Raw genomic sequence first — 15,751 nt, forward strand, 5'->3', positions numbered from 1 at the left:
GGAGTTCAGTGGAAATTTCCACTACTACTTTCAGAAATCTGACCAATGCACAACACATCCTCAAGTCCAGACAACTGACCTGAACGACTAAACTGAATTGAACAAACTGGACACACTGTAACTAAAACCAACATGCAGTGAAGGTTTTCTAACCTCCTCTTTGTTGCTGTCCTCAAGCTCAGCATCCAGGAAGTCTAGAGTGACGGGCTCTCTGAAGTTAATGGTCTAAGAAGGAGAAGAGAGGGGGAATGAGGGGAGGAGACAGAGAGGAGAGGAGAGACGGAGTGAAGAGAGAGATAAACAGACACAGACAGACACATGTCAATGCCACACACGCCTAAGCATGTCCATCAATCATAGGAAATGAAGAGATCCAGAGAGAGAAAGAGAGAGTGAGAGAGAGAGAGAGAGAGAGAGATACTACTACTCAAAGGGAGAACAGGTAAAACTATAAACATAACGAGGGAATATGTTGTAACTTGCTATAATTTATGAACTACGCCAGGGGTTTTCAACCAGTGGTCCGCGGCCCACTTGTGGTCCGTGAGGACATTGCTGGTGGTCGCTGACCATGGATTCAGTAGTGTAGTTGCAATGTGGGAATCAGTATTTTTATTCAGTGGTGGTCCTGGGGTTACGTAATTAGTCAGAATGGTGGTCCCTGGATCACAATCAGTTGAACACCCCTGAACTATGCCATAAAATATACTCTGTTCAGAGAGCAGAAACATCTAACTTATGGAAACACTTTCTCTATTTTTGTGCCACAGCCTCCCTCCATTTCTGCATCCTATGAGCAGAGGGGTCCCTCTTACCTTAGGCTGCAGGTTAGGATGCAAAAGCACGTAGCCATTAGGGTCTATGGCAAATGTGTATCCATTTGCCCCAAGCTGTGAAGAGAGGCAAGAATGTCAGGGACATCCATAGTTCCAACAAAACCACTTGTTAGATACAAGCATGTGTGTGTACTTTTTTACAGTTATAACAGTAATATGTCAATGCATCATTTATTGTGAAAGCAGGCTTCAACTGAACTTCATAGACAGTCAAGATTTCCTTTTTTGCATGTTACTTATTTGTTCATTTGGTTGTGCAAGCGTATTAAGCATTAAGATGGGTACCTTGTATCTAGGTGTGAGTGCTTGGATTTCATTCAGGGTAATGTCCACACCCATTACTCCAAGGATCAGCTGATTCTGGACAGACATTGTTGGGAGGGAAAAAGTTCTTAACATGCCCACTAGGGGTCACTGCTCCACTTCATTCAGCACAGGCTGGGTGCTGCACCCTTCTTGTTCTCAATGTCATAAATCAACCTATAGAGCCATCTGAATTTTTCCTGGAACAACATTGACTTAGTAATGAATTGATATGTTTAATTCATAAGCGCTCGTGTTGAAGGCACTACACAACGTTGACCAAATGACCTTAAGCGTTAAGAAAAGAATATAAATAGCAGGTATGTCTACACAGCCCTGCTGAAGGACACCAGTCCATGTCTGAACACACAGGTCTGAGGGCAGAGGAAGACTACAGAAGGGAACTACTTATATGTTTGATTAATCAAGTTGCTTTCTAAGTAATTAGCTGTGCAGCCAGAGGAGTTTCATTTTACCTGTGGCGATCCATCAGCAGTGAGGTTGAAGACTGGCACAGTTCCTGTGATGACCAGTCCCAGGCCCTATGGAGAGCCACTAGGTCATTATTTTACCATTACAATTTCAAAAAAAAAAATTGTTGTTACTGGACAACTGAATATTTTTAGTTTAAAGGAGACAGTCAAGGAAGCATTGGGTAAAAAAGACAGATTCTCATAAAGAACAATAATCTTCAAACGCAAACTGCATATACGCATATCAATGGACAAGATAAGGGAACCAAGTCTGTGTGTGTGTGTGTGTGTGTGCATGTAGAAAAGAGAGACTAAGTGCAAGAGACAGAGCAACCTAAAACAGTCTCAATGACTAGGCAAAAAAGCCAATTCTAGTGAATGACCATCAAATGAATGAATAAACGAATAACACTGAAGTTGTTGTTATGGAGATGGAGATGAAGCAGGAGCTGACCACTCAGATAAACCCACATACAGAGGCTGCGGGAGAGCACGATGGTGCCGTCCATGGGCTCAGCTCACCACGGCAACAACCAGAGCCACTCCTCAGTCCTCATCCACCCACACACAGCCCAGGAAGCCCCATCAGTCTCCTCCGGGGTTAGAACATTCCAGAACATAAATGCATCTCCCATTACCCGTAAAGCCGGACATGTATTAAAATTAATGTCAAAATATTACTAATTACTAGTTGCTTTGCCTTTCCTTCCAACCCAACCAAACTCTCTGTCAGTCTGTATGGACACGTGCTGAATCTTTTGAAGACGGTGATGGACCAATTTCTTTGGAGGGTTGTCCCCAGTCTGCAATAGAACTGTTTTTATCTATACCAAACAAAAGTTATAGTGGAAATGCTCCAGAGTTTAAAGAAAAGTCTCATCTCCAACTGGCAGTGTAAATGATTTCAGAACGATAGATATAATTGTTAAACTCTTGCTTGAAAGTGTGTGCCTGTTGGTAAGGAAGGAACTCATTCTGCTGAAGTATGTGTGGAGATGTGGGAGGCAGTAGGCTCTCACCAGAGCATCTTGGTAGACGTTGGTCCACTGGACCTGTTTGGCTGGGGTACCAGCAAGGACCATGGGCCGACTCAACACATCAAGGTACTCCTGAAATATAAAAAATCATGACACAAAATTCAAGGACACAGACACACACATTTGCCAAATACAAACAGGTACTTTCCAACATAATTTAATTTAACTGGTCAGACACATACATGATTGCATTAGTACACTGACGTAGGTTGTTTGTTTAAATACACTCAGTTACTCAGTCATACCATTACTTTACACACACAGGAGCATGCACACACACACACACGCACGCACACACACACACAAACACACAGCTATAAATGCCAGGGGAGGCAGTAAAATGACTAGCCATGACGAGGTGCCACTGTAGGAGGTATAAAACAGCCTCTTAAGCGTCTTGCCGAGAAGGCAGTAAAAACACTAGCACTACCCACTCAGGGCCAAACAGCTCTCCTCATAAAAGAGCTTTTAAACTCCTCTAGAGCCTGCGGCCCGGAGAGACGCACTGGAGTGCTGCCGAACGACGAACAAAACCCTCCTCGCACCGCCGCTACCTATTAGCGCTCTAATGATCGTTAGGGAGAGACACTCACATAGGATACTAAGAGCAAAAACTGTAGGTGTCCTCCTATTTTTTACAGTCTATGGTGTCCTCCTGTTGGTTTTCAAAGAGAAGGCAACTGTCTTTCTTTCTGGATCACGGATCCCCGAAGGAGACAAAAGGCTGCGCTGTAATTGGCTCTCGTGAAAGTCTAGACGGAAAGCTCTCCTCTCACTGGCTCTGACTGACTTATTTTAGCTGAAGCGAGAGTGGCAAGATTTGTCCCACATGCATCAATGCCTGCAGCCAGGTATGAATATGACATGCTTAGGAGGCACTTTCTCATTCCGGGGGCATGAGCCTTGCACTCGGCTGGAGACGGGGCAAATTGAGATTTAGAGGGGTGTAGAGAGGGCTTGTGGGAAAGAGCTCAAGTCAGCGGGATGAGAGCGGGATTCTTGGGCACTCCCGGCACTGAGACCCAAAGGGCTTAAGGCTGTGCATTTGGACAGGGCAGATGTGCTTTCTGTCTCGGCTTGCTCAGTGGATCATGTTTTACTGCCCAAACCACCATGTGAGCCTTCAGGTTCTGAAAGTCTTTCCATTTTAGTTCCTCTTACCACAGGTATCTTGGGGGAGATTGTACATGTAAGGGGAGGAATTCAATTAAACATCAAGCAGAAATGTTCCACAGCCTAATATCAAAGCTGGTCTACTGTGGCCTCCCCTATCAATCTGTAACCCTTACTGTGATCTAATAGGACAGGATCCAAACCAAAGCCTCAAGATATAAGACCTTTTCTTTCCATCACATTCACATACAGTCATGGACACACACACACTTCAACAACCCCTCCCCCCCATATGCTCTTTCTCAAAGCCTCTCTTGAGTTGCGCACGGCGGCACGAATGCGTTTTTATTTCTTTTTTATATTTCTTTCTTTTTTTAATCCCCGCCTGGAACGGCCAGGTGCTGACAGGCGGAACCCGTTCTATTATTAGCTCTGTAAAGCCTTCGCTCGCCGCGCCACGGGGAGATCTTTCATCTGACAGCCAGACCTTTTCACGCCGTTTATACGCCCCACAGGAAACGGCCACCAGAACATAAACAACCACCTCTACAGCAACAGCGAGGGCGAGAGGTAGAGAGAGGAGAAAAGAGACAGGGAGAGAAGAGAGTAGAGGAGAAAGGAGGAAGAGAGGGAGAGAGTCTTACCTGTGCCTGTTTTTCCAGGAGCCTATTTAGTGTCTGGCCACCCATATAACATTGTATATGACCCGTTGTTGAAGAACCCAACAGTAATGCCCCTGGCTGCACTAATTGTATGGACACAGCAACACAACCAGCATACCCTGTAGGACAGACCTCCAGTAGCATCTGATGCATGCTATGCAGGCCTGAACAGACTAACTGTCTTTTGCGCTGCGTATACAGTACACAGTTTTGCCAGCCAGCTTGTTCAGCCACAAATGAGTCCGCCGCAGTTCCAGAGTCTGACGGACTTATCTTCCGCTGGCGGGTAGACAGCCGGAGGAGCCGGTACCTGCGTGAGGAGAGAGTGTGACCAGAGGTGGCCGCGAGGTGGTCCGCTTCTGTACGAGAAGACGACGGCAGGGAAGAGCCACAGAGCCACACCGACACACCGCCGGGGGCGCGTTATTATGTTTGTCACTGGTGTGCCTGTTGAGAGCATTTCATGCATGACCTTTCGCTGCTGAAAAGAGCTCTCTGCATGGAAACAAACAACGGCTTCTCTGACTGTCAGTAGGAAGAAGAAAAAAAAAAAAACCAAGCCCAGCAGCTCTGCAGAGCGATGCTTTCGCAGGGGGACACAGGGGGAGTCTCCAAAACACTCCTTTTTTGATGCTCACGAGGAGAGGCAGGGTGGGATTCAGTACGCCTTGTGCATGTTAGAGCACACCTGGACCAAACAAATAGGAAGATTGCCTTATTCCTTATGCATATGAAACACCGATCCATTGGAAGTGGAATTTGGAGCTGAGCTGGGGGGTGGGGTCTGCTAACATAGGCATGTGTGTGTGTGTGTGTATGTAAAATGAGCCCTCTCTGATGCATGGGCGAAATAGATGTGTGTGTGTGTGTGTGTGTGTGTGTGAGAGAGACAGAGTGTGTGTGTATGTGTGTGTGTGAGTGTCTTGTTGAAAAAGTGGCATGGTGGTCTCAGCAGACCTGCATCTTGTTGGACTTGGCTGTGTGTGACTTATTGCAAGGAGGAAGCTGCCTATTTATGAGGTGTAGCTAATAACGTCAATGTTTTCACTTGGTGCGGCGCTCAAGGTGAAGTGTGTGACCCTGCAGATGTCTGGGGTGATTGTGCACCTTGTTGAAGGTGAGAAGAGCATGTTCAGTGTGTGTGTTTGTGTGTGTCATTGGGAGGTAAGGTCTAGCACAGTGTGTATATATATATATGTGTGTGTGTGTGTGTGTGTGTGTGTGTGTGTGTATGTGTGTCCTCATGGATATTTCTGGGGTGTGTGTGTGTGTCATTGGGAGGTGAGGTCTGGCAGGGTGTGTGTGTGCGTGTGTGTTCACGGCTGTGTGCGGGTGGCGATGAGCCGGTAGGGGTAATGGTTAGTGACAGGACGTGATGCGCGGCACGATGCGCAGGTGTGCCGTCCTGCTGCTGACACGGTGGCTGCGGTGGCGCTGGCCAATGGTAGCGCACCTGCTAGGGAGAGGCCATTAGCGGCGGCTGGCAGACGCCCGCTGCTAAATTAGAGCCCCGCTAATGGAACAGCTGACAGGCTATTCATGGGACCTGATCAGCACGCCTGTGGGGAAAACCTGAGGGGAGCAGGAGGCAAGAAAGAGAGAGACGAGAGACAGAGACAGACAGAGAGAGATGGAGAGAGAGAGAGACAGAGAGAGAGCGAGAGAGAGAGAGAGACAGAGAGAGAGCGAGAGAGAGAGATAGAGAGAGAGAGAGAGATAGAGAGAGAGAGAGAGAGAGACAGAGAGAGAGCGAGAGAGAGAGAGAGATAGAGAGAGAGACAGACAGAGAGAGAGCGAGAGAGAGAGAGAGAGATGGAGAGCGAGAGAGAGACAGACAGACAGAGAGAGAGCGAGAGAGAGAGAGAGATGGAGAGATAATGTTTTCCTTTGGCACGGAATCAATGATTGCCAACCCCAGGACATAAAGTGGTGATAAAATGCTCAAACAACTCAAGGATCTGTGTGACCTTGGTAACCTATTCTTTAATATTCTAAAAGCTACAGTAAAGTACTCAACTTAGGAAACTATAGGAATAAGAACATTTAGTAAAATTCAAATAGGCTTCCCTTACAGAATTTATAACCACCAAATGCATCTACACTCTCTGCACCCTTACCTATTATAAAACATCATGTACATAAAATAAATCCAAGTAATGGAAAGACGTATGAATGTTTTATTGACTTCAAGATTACATCTGGCTTGAAGGCATGTTGCTAAAACTCTTAGAGAGTGGTGTAGAGTGGCAAGGTTTCCCTATAAGAAAACATATACCTGGGACATACATGTAGTTTTTGAGACAGGGTAGATGCGTTAGGCATGGATTCAAGTCCAAGGCAGCTGTCCAACATATTCATCGATGAGTTAGCTGTAGAATTTAATCTACATCTTCTGGACTTGTTCTCAATAGTACCGATGATAAATGCCTTCTCTATAAGGATGACACGCTACTAGTTCCATCATCCAAAGAGGGCAGCCAGGAGAGTCTTGAAAAGCTATTATTTATAGCAACAACTGGGCATTACCAATTAATACTGACAAAACACAAATGTAGAACACCCGAAAAAGGATCCAAGTTTCAAACCAGAGATAGAGAAGGTAGTGAGAGGGGAAGGGAAGATAGAGAGAAAAAGAAGAGAAATGGATGGGACAAGAAAGAGAGGAGATAAAAGATGGATGGTGATACATAAAGAGAATGAGGGACATGTATAGAGGAAGAAATAGAGAGAGAGAGAGAGAGAGAGAGAGAGAGAGAGAGAGAGAGAGAGAGAGAGAGAGAGAGAAAGAGAGAGAGAGAGAAGGCTCTTTAAGCAAGCCAGGCCTTGAGGTTTGGCCTGGGAAGGAAGGCTTCTTCCCACAGGGCTTTAGTTGGGGGAGAACAAGAGGGGATGGGGGATGAAAGAAACGAGTGTTAACAGAGAGAAAGATAAAGAGGGCTACACAGATTAAGACTGTGTTCAGCCCATCCCCCCACCCTCCACCTCTCTGCTCCTCTCCTCTCCTCGCTTCCTCCACTATATGGTGCGTTTCCAGGCGGAGATAAGCATCACCGTCAGCGCCTTCAAAGGAGACGTGGCAGGCCTGAACTAAAAATGAACCGATAAAAGCACTGGATCTCGGGCATATCTCTGCGATGCTCCACTGACATTAATACTGCATGGGTGCATGTGTGTGTCTCTCTCCCTACCTCTCTCTCTCTCTCTCTCTCTCTCTCTCTCTGTGTGTGTGTGTGTGTGTGTGTCCGTGCAGGCCCATGCATGGCCCATGTGTGTGAGAGAGAGGGGAGACACAGTTGGATCATACACACAGCTGGACCAGCACAGCCATGCATGGCTCACACAGAAACAGCTTTATGATGATAGCATGGGCTCAGGGAGTGGGTATTAGCACTTGTCATATTGCAATCCCTAACCAGCAAAAGCCCACTCTCCTACTTTCATATGGAAGATCAATGGGTTTGAAGTGAGGCTAGATTACTGTAGCCAAATATAGGACACAAACATATATAGAAGACAAGCACAGTACTTAATGTACGTTATTTCCTGTCTGGGCTAATTTTCTCATTTTACTCATTCACTCACACACACACATACCCACACACACACACAAACACAATAAAAGAACGAGAGCATACCTGTGTGTTAATCCGGATAGCCCCAATGGATGGAATTTCAAAGTAGTAACCTTTTGAAAGAAAGAAAAGAAGGAAGAAAGAGAGGAGAAAATAAGCGTCAGTCAAACACCCTTCTGTTTCTCTGAACTCAACAGTGTTTCCTCTCAGACTTAATCAGACTGACGGCAGTGTGTCGTTACAATCCCATCCTTGTCTGAAACTAATTATTTAAGCAGAAGGTACATTTTCAAGGTTTGTTTGCAGACAAAATGAGAGAGCAGAATTTACCCTGACGAGACAGCTCGAAAATGAAAAAAGGCACTACACTTTATCTCAAAGGTGACTTTAATCTCCCTTATGGAGCACACAGACGTAGTAATATGAAGCGGTATTTTCTTCCAAAACTATATTTGGAGATGACAGATGAGTTCAGCATCAACCTGCTGCCACAGACGAGCGCTCTGGAGCAGTTTAGTGGCACTGCTGTCGCTGCTGCCTAATCTGGCCACATCTCATAGACAGAGACGAGAGGCCCTGTGTGTGTGTGTGTGTGTGTGTGTGATGGGAGCCAAACAGCTCTCATTTGCACACACACCTGTCCATAAAAGCCCACACAGCTGTGAGGGCCAAGGGATTCAGGGGGCTTGATTAGCAACACTAATGCACATGTGAAAATGTGTGTGTGTGTGTGTGTGCGCATAAATCTGTTGGCATTTGTATGAAATTCTGCTCTGTGGTGAACTTTGTGTCTGACAGAAAAAAAGAGACATGGACACATGATTTGTTCGTTGTGTGAGTGCATGCAGGCATCCATGTGAGTGAGGGACAGGAGCTTTGGAGTTTGTAAATACTAGGAACGGCTAGGAATGTAGCAATGATGTCTCTCTCTCTCTCTGTATGTGTGTGTTTGAGAGATAGAGAGAGAGAGAGAGAGTATACACACTTGTTTTAAGACACTCCTATATATGGAAGTGTAGCTATCATTGAGAATAGATATATACATGTACAAGCACATAGATGTGTGCCTGTCAGTCTATGTTGATCTGTAAGTCTAACTAGCATGAGATTCTGTGTGTGTGTGTGTGTGTGTGTGTGTGTGTGTGTGTGTGTGTGTGTAAGCCTGCGTGTATGTGTGTCTGTGCGCTCTTTTGTCTGTTTGTACGACCCCACATGGGAGAGTGAAGAGCTGGCAGCGTGTTTTCCTCTGTGTCGGAGGGATGTTGTGTGCACTCTGCTTGCCTGTGATACGGACACAAACAAGACCAAACCCAGAGTGAGAGATCAGCTCCTCAGAGAGAGACAAACCGAGAGAGAGAGAGAGAGAGAGTCAGAGAGAGAGAGAGAGAGAGAGAGAGATAGCGAGAGCCACAAAAGAAGAGAGGAGACGAAAGAAAGAAAAAAACACTGAGTGAGCTTCCTCCAGTCTCCCGTCTGTCTCCGCCGTCGCTGCTCTCATTACGCGGGAGAACATGTCGGCTCAGAGCCCCTTAATCCAAACGCCCGCCGCAGCCTTGGCCCAACCGGAAGGATGTCACGGTTATGGGCGGAAAAAGCCAGGCTCCTCCAGCTAATTAATTAAAACTTGTGGGGAGCCCTCCCTCTTACCCTGACCCCCCCCCCCCCCCCACCCCAGACTCGCCTCTCTTGAGCACTTGGCACAGCTCGCAATTAACTAATCAGCCGCTCTGAGAGTGACGATCATTAGGCTGAGGCTTAACGAGGGGAGAGGAGGGCGGAAATAATGCAACCAAACAACATACACGCAAGAGACAGATAGAAAGAGAGAGAGAGACAGACCAAAAGAGAGAGAGAAAACAGCATTTCTATATGTCTACGCCTCTATGTCAGTCTCTCTCTCTCTTTCTCCCTTGCATGGATCTCAGTTCATTCCAGCATTACTAAATTACTACATATTGTTTATTCAGGGAAATTTGACTGAGCCCAAAGAGCTCTTTTGAAGCAAAGCCCTATGACAAACAGTCCAAAGAAAACAGAGTACAAGATACAAATTGAATCCAAGAAGAATACAATAAAAATGTAAGAACACAGAAGAAAAATTAAAACATAAAACAGGCAAAAGCAAGTTAGTTAATAACAGGAGCACTGTACCGTAGCCATATCATTAAGAAAACACTTACATTTATCAAAGGCTTAGTTTCAGACTTTCTTGCAGTTTGTTCCATATATAAGGTGCAAAAAAGCTGAAAGCAGATTTCCCAAAGTCAGATCTCACGAGTGGGGTTTCAAGCGAGATGAGACTCTGTGCCCTGGTACTTTGACACATAGACCAGGGTTCCTACACATTTTCCATTTCAAAATTCCATACTTTTTCCATACTCAAATTTTCAAACTTCTCAGTACATTTTTCTACTAGCATTGTGAAGAGCTGTATAATAATGTTTATTATTAACTTTGTAGGCCTTGCATACTTTTTGTTGGGGGAAGTGCTGTGTTGGAAGGTGCACTCACATTTTTAGTTCTCTGTAGATACAAGCATAGCCTACATATGTTGGAGAATAGTGCACTGCTGGCAGAGGCCTCAGAAATCACCATAAACAATATTATTTGTTTGCAATAACAGTTTATCAGATAATGCAGTATCCATGTCTTGGTATCTTTTACAAAATCAAAAAAGTCTACCTGTGTATTAGCCGAAAATAGCAGAGCTACGCAAACATACCAGTGCACAATGGTGTAGGGCACTTGCATAGAACAGGGGTTCTCGATTTGGTTTTGGTACCAGGGTCCCCTTGCGGTAGAGATTTTTTTCTGAGGACCCCCATTCAATTGTATCTTGATGATGTGGACTGACAGTTAAGCTACACAACAGTAGGAATGGTTCATTATGACCTGAGTGAAGTGATTAGTACTGTAGATGCAATAGTCTGGAAACACAAATATTTCTCCATACCCTTGTTTCTTTTTTCCATACTTATCCAGACCTGGAAATTACTAAAATCAAATTCCATACTTTTCCAGGTTTTCCATACTGTGTAGGAACCCTGATAGACTTACATTTCAACAGGAAGCTAAGGTAAGAGGGTAGTTTCCCTGCTAATGCCTTAAAAACAAAGAGAAAGCAATGTCTATCCCTCCTATCTGATAAGGAAGACCAATCCACATTCTGGTAAAGTGTGCAATGATCTAAACCCATCACCAGTAATAAAATGTATGGCATTGTGGTATACTGTGTCAAGTGGTTTCAGTGTTGAGATGCATATACACAACATCGCCATAGTCTAAGACTGATAGTATTGTTGATTGGAATATCAATTTCAAATATTTTCTGGGAGAGACATGGCCTAATTCTGTGCACCTAACTTCACTTTCACCTTCTTAGCTAGTTCAACCAAAAAAATAGTCTGTCATCCAGCCAGATGCCCAGATATTTATGACTGACTCGCTCAATGTTTTCCCCATTAAGTGAGTGAATTTTATGGACATCATGGATGTGTTTTCTTGCTTTAGAAAAGACCATGATTTTATATTTTAGACTCATTCAGGATCAATTTAAGGCTATGCAGGGATCATTGTACACAGTCAAAAGCACATTGAAGATGTGCTACTGCTTGCTCTGCTATACATACTGTGCATACATACAGACATATACTGTAGATGCCTTTGCATTCGTGCTACTCCAGATAAGTCTGTGCATATTATATGGCGTGCATCTGCTGGGAGATCAGCTTCTTCAGTCCTCCCTGGGAGCTGAGCGGAGCTGTGGTGAATCGAGGCGTGCAGCATTGCCCAGTGTAAAGTGGGTCACACGGAAGGAGGGATAATTACGAGGGAAGCGCAAGACAGATTGGCAGGATCCTGCTCAGGGCTGGAGAGTGTGTGTGTGTGTGTGTGGGGGGGGGGGGGCATAAGGAGAAACAAGGCCCACTGCTGAGGATGCATGTGCCACATCCCAGCACAGGTTAAATCCCGGTGGAGCCCCCACATCACTGCATGGTGATCGCCTATGCGCTGTACAAACCTCTAGTCTCACATGTGTACACACAGTAGGTCTGGGAGCTCGGAGTGATCTTGGTACCAGACTTGAGGACAATCTGAGCTCGTCCACATGCTCAAGGGTAGTGGTGTCTGCACTGGCGTCTGGTATTTGTGCATTGAGCGCTGTTTGGCCTCACAAATATCACTGGTAAGTCCCACTCATCTCCACATTTCAAATGCTATGTGAAAGGCACTGCAGTGCATAAATAGTTTAGGAGAACATGGGTGTGCTTGGATATTAGAACAACAAATGAACATAAATGCTTTTTTACATTTGTTACTTGTGTGTGACTCTTAAAACTACTTTATTCATTGCTTTAAGGGTGAGGATGTTGGAGACACTGACTGTTTATGTTTGTTTTGTTTGTTTGTTTTGTTTGTTGTGTGTCCTGTTTTTGTTTTGCACCTTCTTCCCAGCTCTCTGTAGCTCTGCTCAGATCGAGTCTACAACACCTAATCAGACCTGAAGTGAATTCAGTGCTGCTGGCCCAGACAAGGGGGTGATTAAAAGCTCCTGTGCCAGCACCAGAAGAGAGAGAGGCCTCTGGCTTGGAGGCTGCTGGGATTACTGCCTCTTGGCCTGAGATTTCCTTTAGTGCTGTTGTTGTTGTCTTTTGACTGTTGTTTGTAGTCTCAATTTAATGTCTTGGTTGTGCCATGGCTTGCTTATTTCCAAACATTTGTTAGTGAATGGCAAGGTGGTGTTCGGCTCCCCTTTGGCGAGGCTTAAAAAGAGCAAACATAATCACACAGTACACACCAGTCCCACAACTTCAATTACCTTTGTTGGCACACGCAATCCACTGCAGTGGGGTGACATCATAGTTGTGCTGGCCAACGGAGAAGGTAAAGACTCTGACCTGCAGGGGTGGGGAGAGGCACTGGATGAGAACATGCTCAAAAAAACAAAACCAAAAAAAAAAAACACTCAAAAGATAATGGCCCCAGACTGACCTCACGTCCAACAATCAAAACCCACTTCAGCCATGGGCTTAACACACAGACGATCAATGCATCTAGATGCAGTGGTGAGCGCATTTGTATTCAATCTGAATGCAGCGAGAGAGGGCCTTACCGTTTTGTTGGGCCAGTTGTACTTCTCAAAGACCTCCTGGGCTCGGTCTTCACCTCCGTCTGTGAACATCATGATCATCTTATTGCAGTTGGCTCTGGGGGAGCCGGTGTCCTGCACAGGGAGAGGAGAGAGAGAGAGAGGGGGGGGGGGGGAGAGGGAGAGAGAGGGGGAGAGAGAGGGCCAAACACAGAGAGAGAGAGAGAGAGAGAGAGAGAGGCAAACAGAGATAAATGAACAATCATGTTGCTATGGAAATAAAAACGGATTTTTGACATGCAAACAAATATGGGCTAGAAATGGATTGATGAGAGTGTGTGTGAGAGAGAGAGAGAGAGAGAGAGAGAGAGAGAGAGGGAGAGAGGGAGAGAGAGAGAGAGAGATTATGTTGATGAGCAGGGAATGATGAGTATGGAACAGGAACTAGATGAGAGGAAGAGAAGGGAAGATGGAATCAGTGATCATCTGTAATCACCAGCACTTTTGGAAAACATCCACTTCTGTGTGAGTATGTCTGTGTGAGTATGTCTGTGTGTGTGTGTATGTGTGTGTGTGTATGTGTGTGTGTGCATGCACTTTCATTAGTGTGTCTGGAGCTCTGATGTCGGTGTGTTTGTGTCTGTGTGCATTAATGTGAGAGACAGTGTGTCCAGAAATAACTCCTCAGGTATAATCCTGATGCCATCTCCCTCACTCACTCTCTTTGACAAACACACAAACACACACACACACACACACATGTACACGCGTGGGTGTGTCTCCCTCCCTCCCTCCCTTCCTCTCTCTCTCTGTCTCTCGCTCATCATTCACCCATCCTGTCAGATCCAATCTGCTACCCAGAATCCCCCTTTCTGCCGGCCTCTGTTTCTCATCCCAGTGCCATGACGAGACTCTAATAATGCTAAATAATATGGCTGCAATCAGATAAATTAAATCGCACAGGCTGTGACTAATCGTCTTTAGTTGTTGTTCGTCAGAACTGGATGATTGGAGGACTGCCAGTGGACATTGCTGGCTAGCCGACAACTTCCCTGAAATGGGCTATTCCAGAGACTAGGCTGATTACCATAGGAAACAAGCTGGAATTACTAGAGGAATAGCTGGCTGTGTCAGCTAGTTATTGAGATAAACCATTTGGTTGGTTATAAGTCTGAACTCTGGGATCAACCACTGACATCACTGTTTAGTGGGCTAGATAGAATATACATTATATCAGTGGGTAAGCAAACTGCATATTAAGGACACATTCCTTAACTATCACTTAGCTTTTAGTTGGCTGGTTGCAGTACAATACATAAGACATTTCTTCTGGCTTTCACTGAGGTTATAGGGATCACTGGATGATGGGGTAGACTGTCTGCTGGGTTTGGCTGCATAGTAGTTGTTAATGTCGTTGTGCTTAGCAGGCATATGGGCACATGTCTGCTAACACCAGCAGCTTTAATAAAGTGATATCACTTCATCGGTCAGTGTCTGGGTCTTACTCATCAATCAGCACATCAGGGCTCATTAGAGGGGACAATCAACCAAACATGCACACACACACACACACACACACACACACAAACACACAAACACGTGCACGCACGCGCACACACACACACACACACACACACACACACACACACACACACACACGCACACACACACAGATAAGACATTTCCATACATGCAGAGTGCATCCAGCTTAAAGGAACAGTGATTCACGTTTCAGCACCCTGGACAGCAGCTATCCCACTCTTTTTCCTCCAACCCAAAGGAAGCCCACCCTCTGCTCCAGCACCAGAGACAGCTACTATCACCATGTTCACACTTTTCAGGGAAGACCAGCCCTCTTACATGGCTCCTCAACACTAATCCTATATTCATAAACCACTTCCAGGACTGCATTACTCAGTTTTCCTGTTATAATCTTGGCCCCTTCGCCTTTCCTGATCTATATTAAAATATTTCAGACAACCTGAGGTACTGTGTATCTGTATATACCATAAGTATAAAAGATTGTAATCTGAATGTCTAAAATTGGAGATTAATTTGGACTATATTTTGCCTCATTATCTTCATCCACCCCTATTTATTTCCAGACCCCATACTCTAAAGGGGGCTGAGCTCTGACCTCGAGTACCAGCTGGGGTGTGTCCACCTCCACTGAGTGTTTAATTGCACTTTGAGTGTGGTGGACACCGAGAGAGAGATGCAGCATTGCATATGCTGACCTCTGAAGAGTCCGAGCTGAACAAATACCTGTGTGTGTGTGTGTGTGTGTGTGTGTGTGTGTGTGTGTGTGTTGCCCACTTTAATTTGACACACACACTGCCATTCAAATGAGACTGCACCACACACAGCTCAGCATAAAGAGATGGTTCGCCAGACACCTTCCACTGTTCGAATACTGGTGGCAAACTAGCCTCTTGTAAAATGTAACCTGCTGCCATGGAATGTCATATTATATTACAACACAGACACAACAAAGCAGTTATGCTGCTATGGTTCAAAGCCATTAAAGGGACATAAAAACCAGCACAGTGTCACTGTCATGTCCTAAATGATCTACTAAGCGCATACCAACAAGGCTGTATACTGTACAAACACTTTATGGGGGCTTATGGGGACATGCTCAGTGTTGGACATTGTTGATGGACGTG

General features: G+C 45.3%; 1 protein-coding gene across 2 annotated transcripts in view; it reads right to left on the minus strand.

Annotated features, from left to right (window-relative positions):
- The window catches only part of cacna2d2a (calcium channel, voltage-dependent, alpha 2/delta subunit 2a), a 210,424-nt gene that overhangs the window by 15,591 nt on the left and 179,082 nt on the right, over window positions 1-15,751 (minus strand). For both annotated transcript variants that reach the window (XM_076267984.1, XM_076267983.1), the window contains 8 exons: window positions 13,110-13,220; window positions 12,816-12,894; window positions 8,060-8,109; window positions 2,632-2,721; window positions 1,616-1,681; window positions 1,122-1,196; window positions 816-890; window positions 154-225 (listed from right to left, as the gene is read on the minus strand). In XM_076267984.1, the coding sequence (XP_076124099.1) occupies window positions 154-225; window positions 816-890; window positions 1,122-1,196; window positions 1,616-1,681; window positions 2,632-2,721; window positions 8,060-8,109; window positions 12,816-12,894; window positions 13,110-13,220 (618 nt within the window). The remainder of the gene's footprint in view (window positions 1-153; window positions 226-815; window positions 891-1,121; window positions 1,197-1,615; window positions 1,682-2,631; window positions 2,722-8,059; window positions 8,110-12,815; window positions 12,895-13,109; window positions 13,221-15,751) is intronic.

The sequence above is a fragment of the Alosa pseudoharengus genome, unplaced genomic scaffold (genome assembly GCF_046254945.1).
Source record: "Alosa pseudoharengus isolate Yale_2024_CS ecotype anadromous, Long Island Sound unplaced genomic scaffold, YU_APseudo_1.1 YU_APseudo_1.1_scf_5, whole genome shotgun sequence".
Classification (NCBI taxonomy): Eukaryota; Metazoa; Chordata; class Actinopteri; order Clupeiformes; family Clupeidae; genus Alosa; species Alosa pseudoharengus.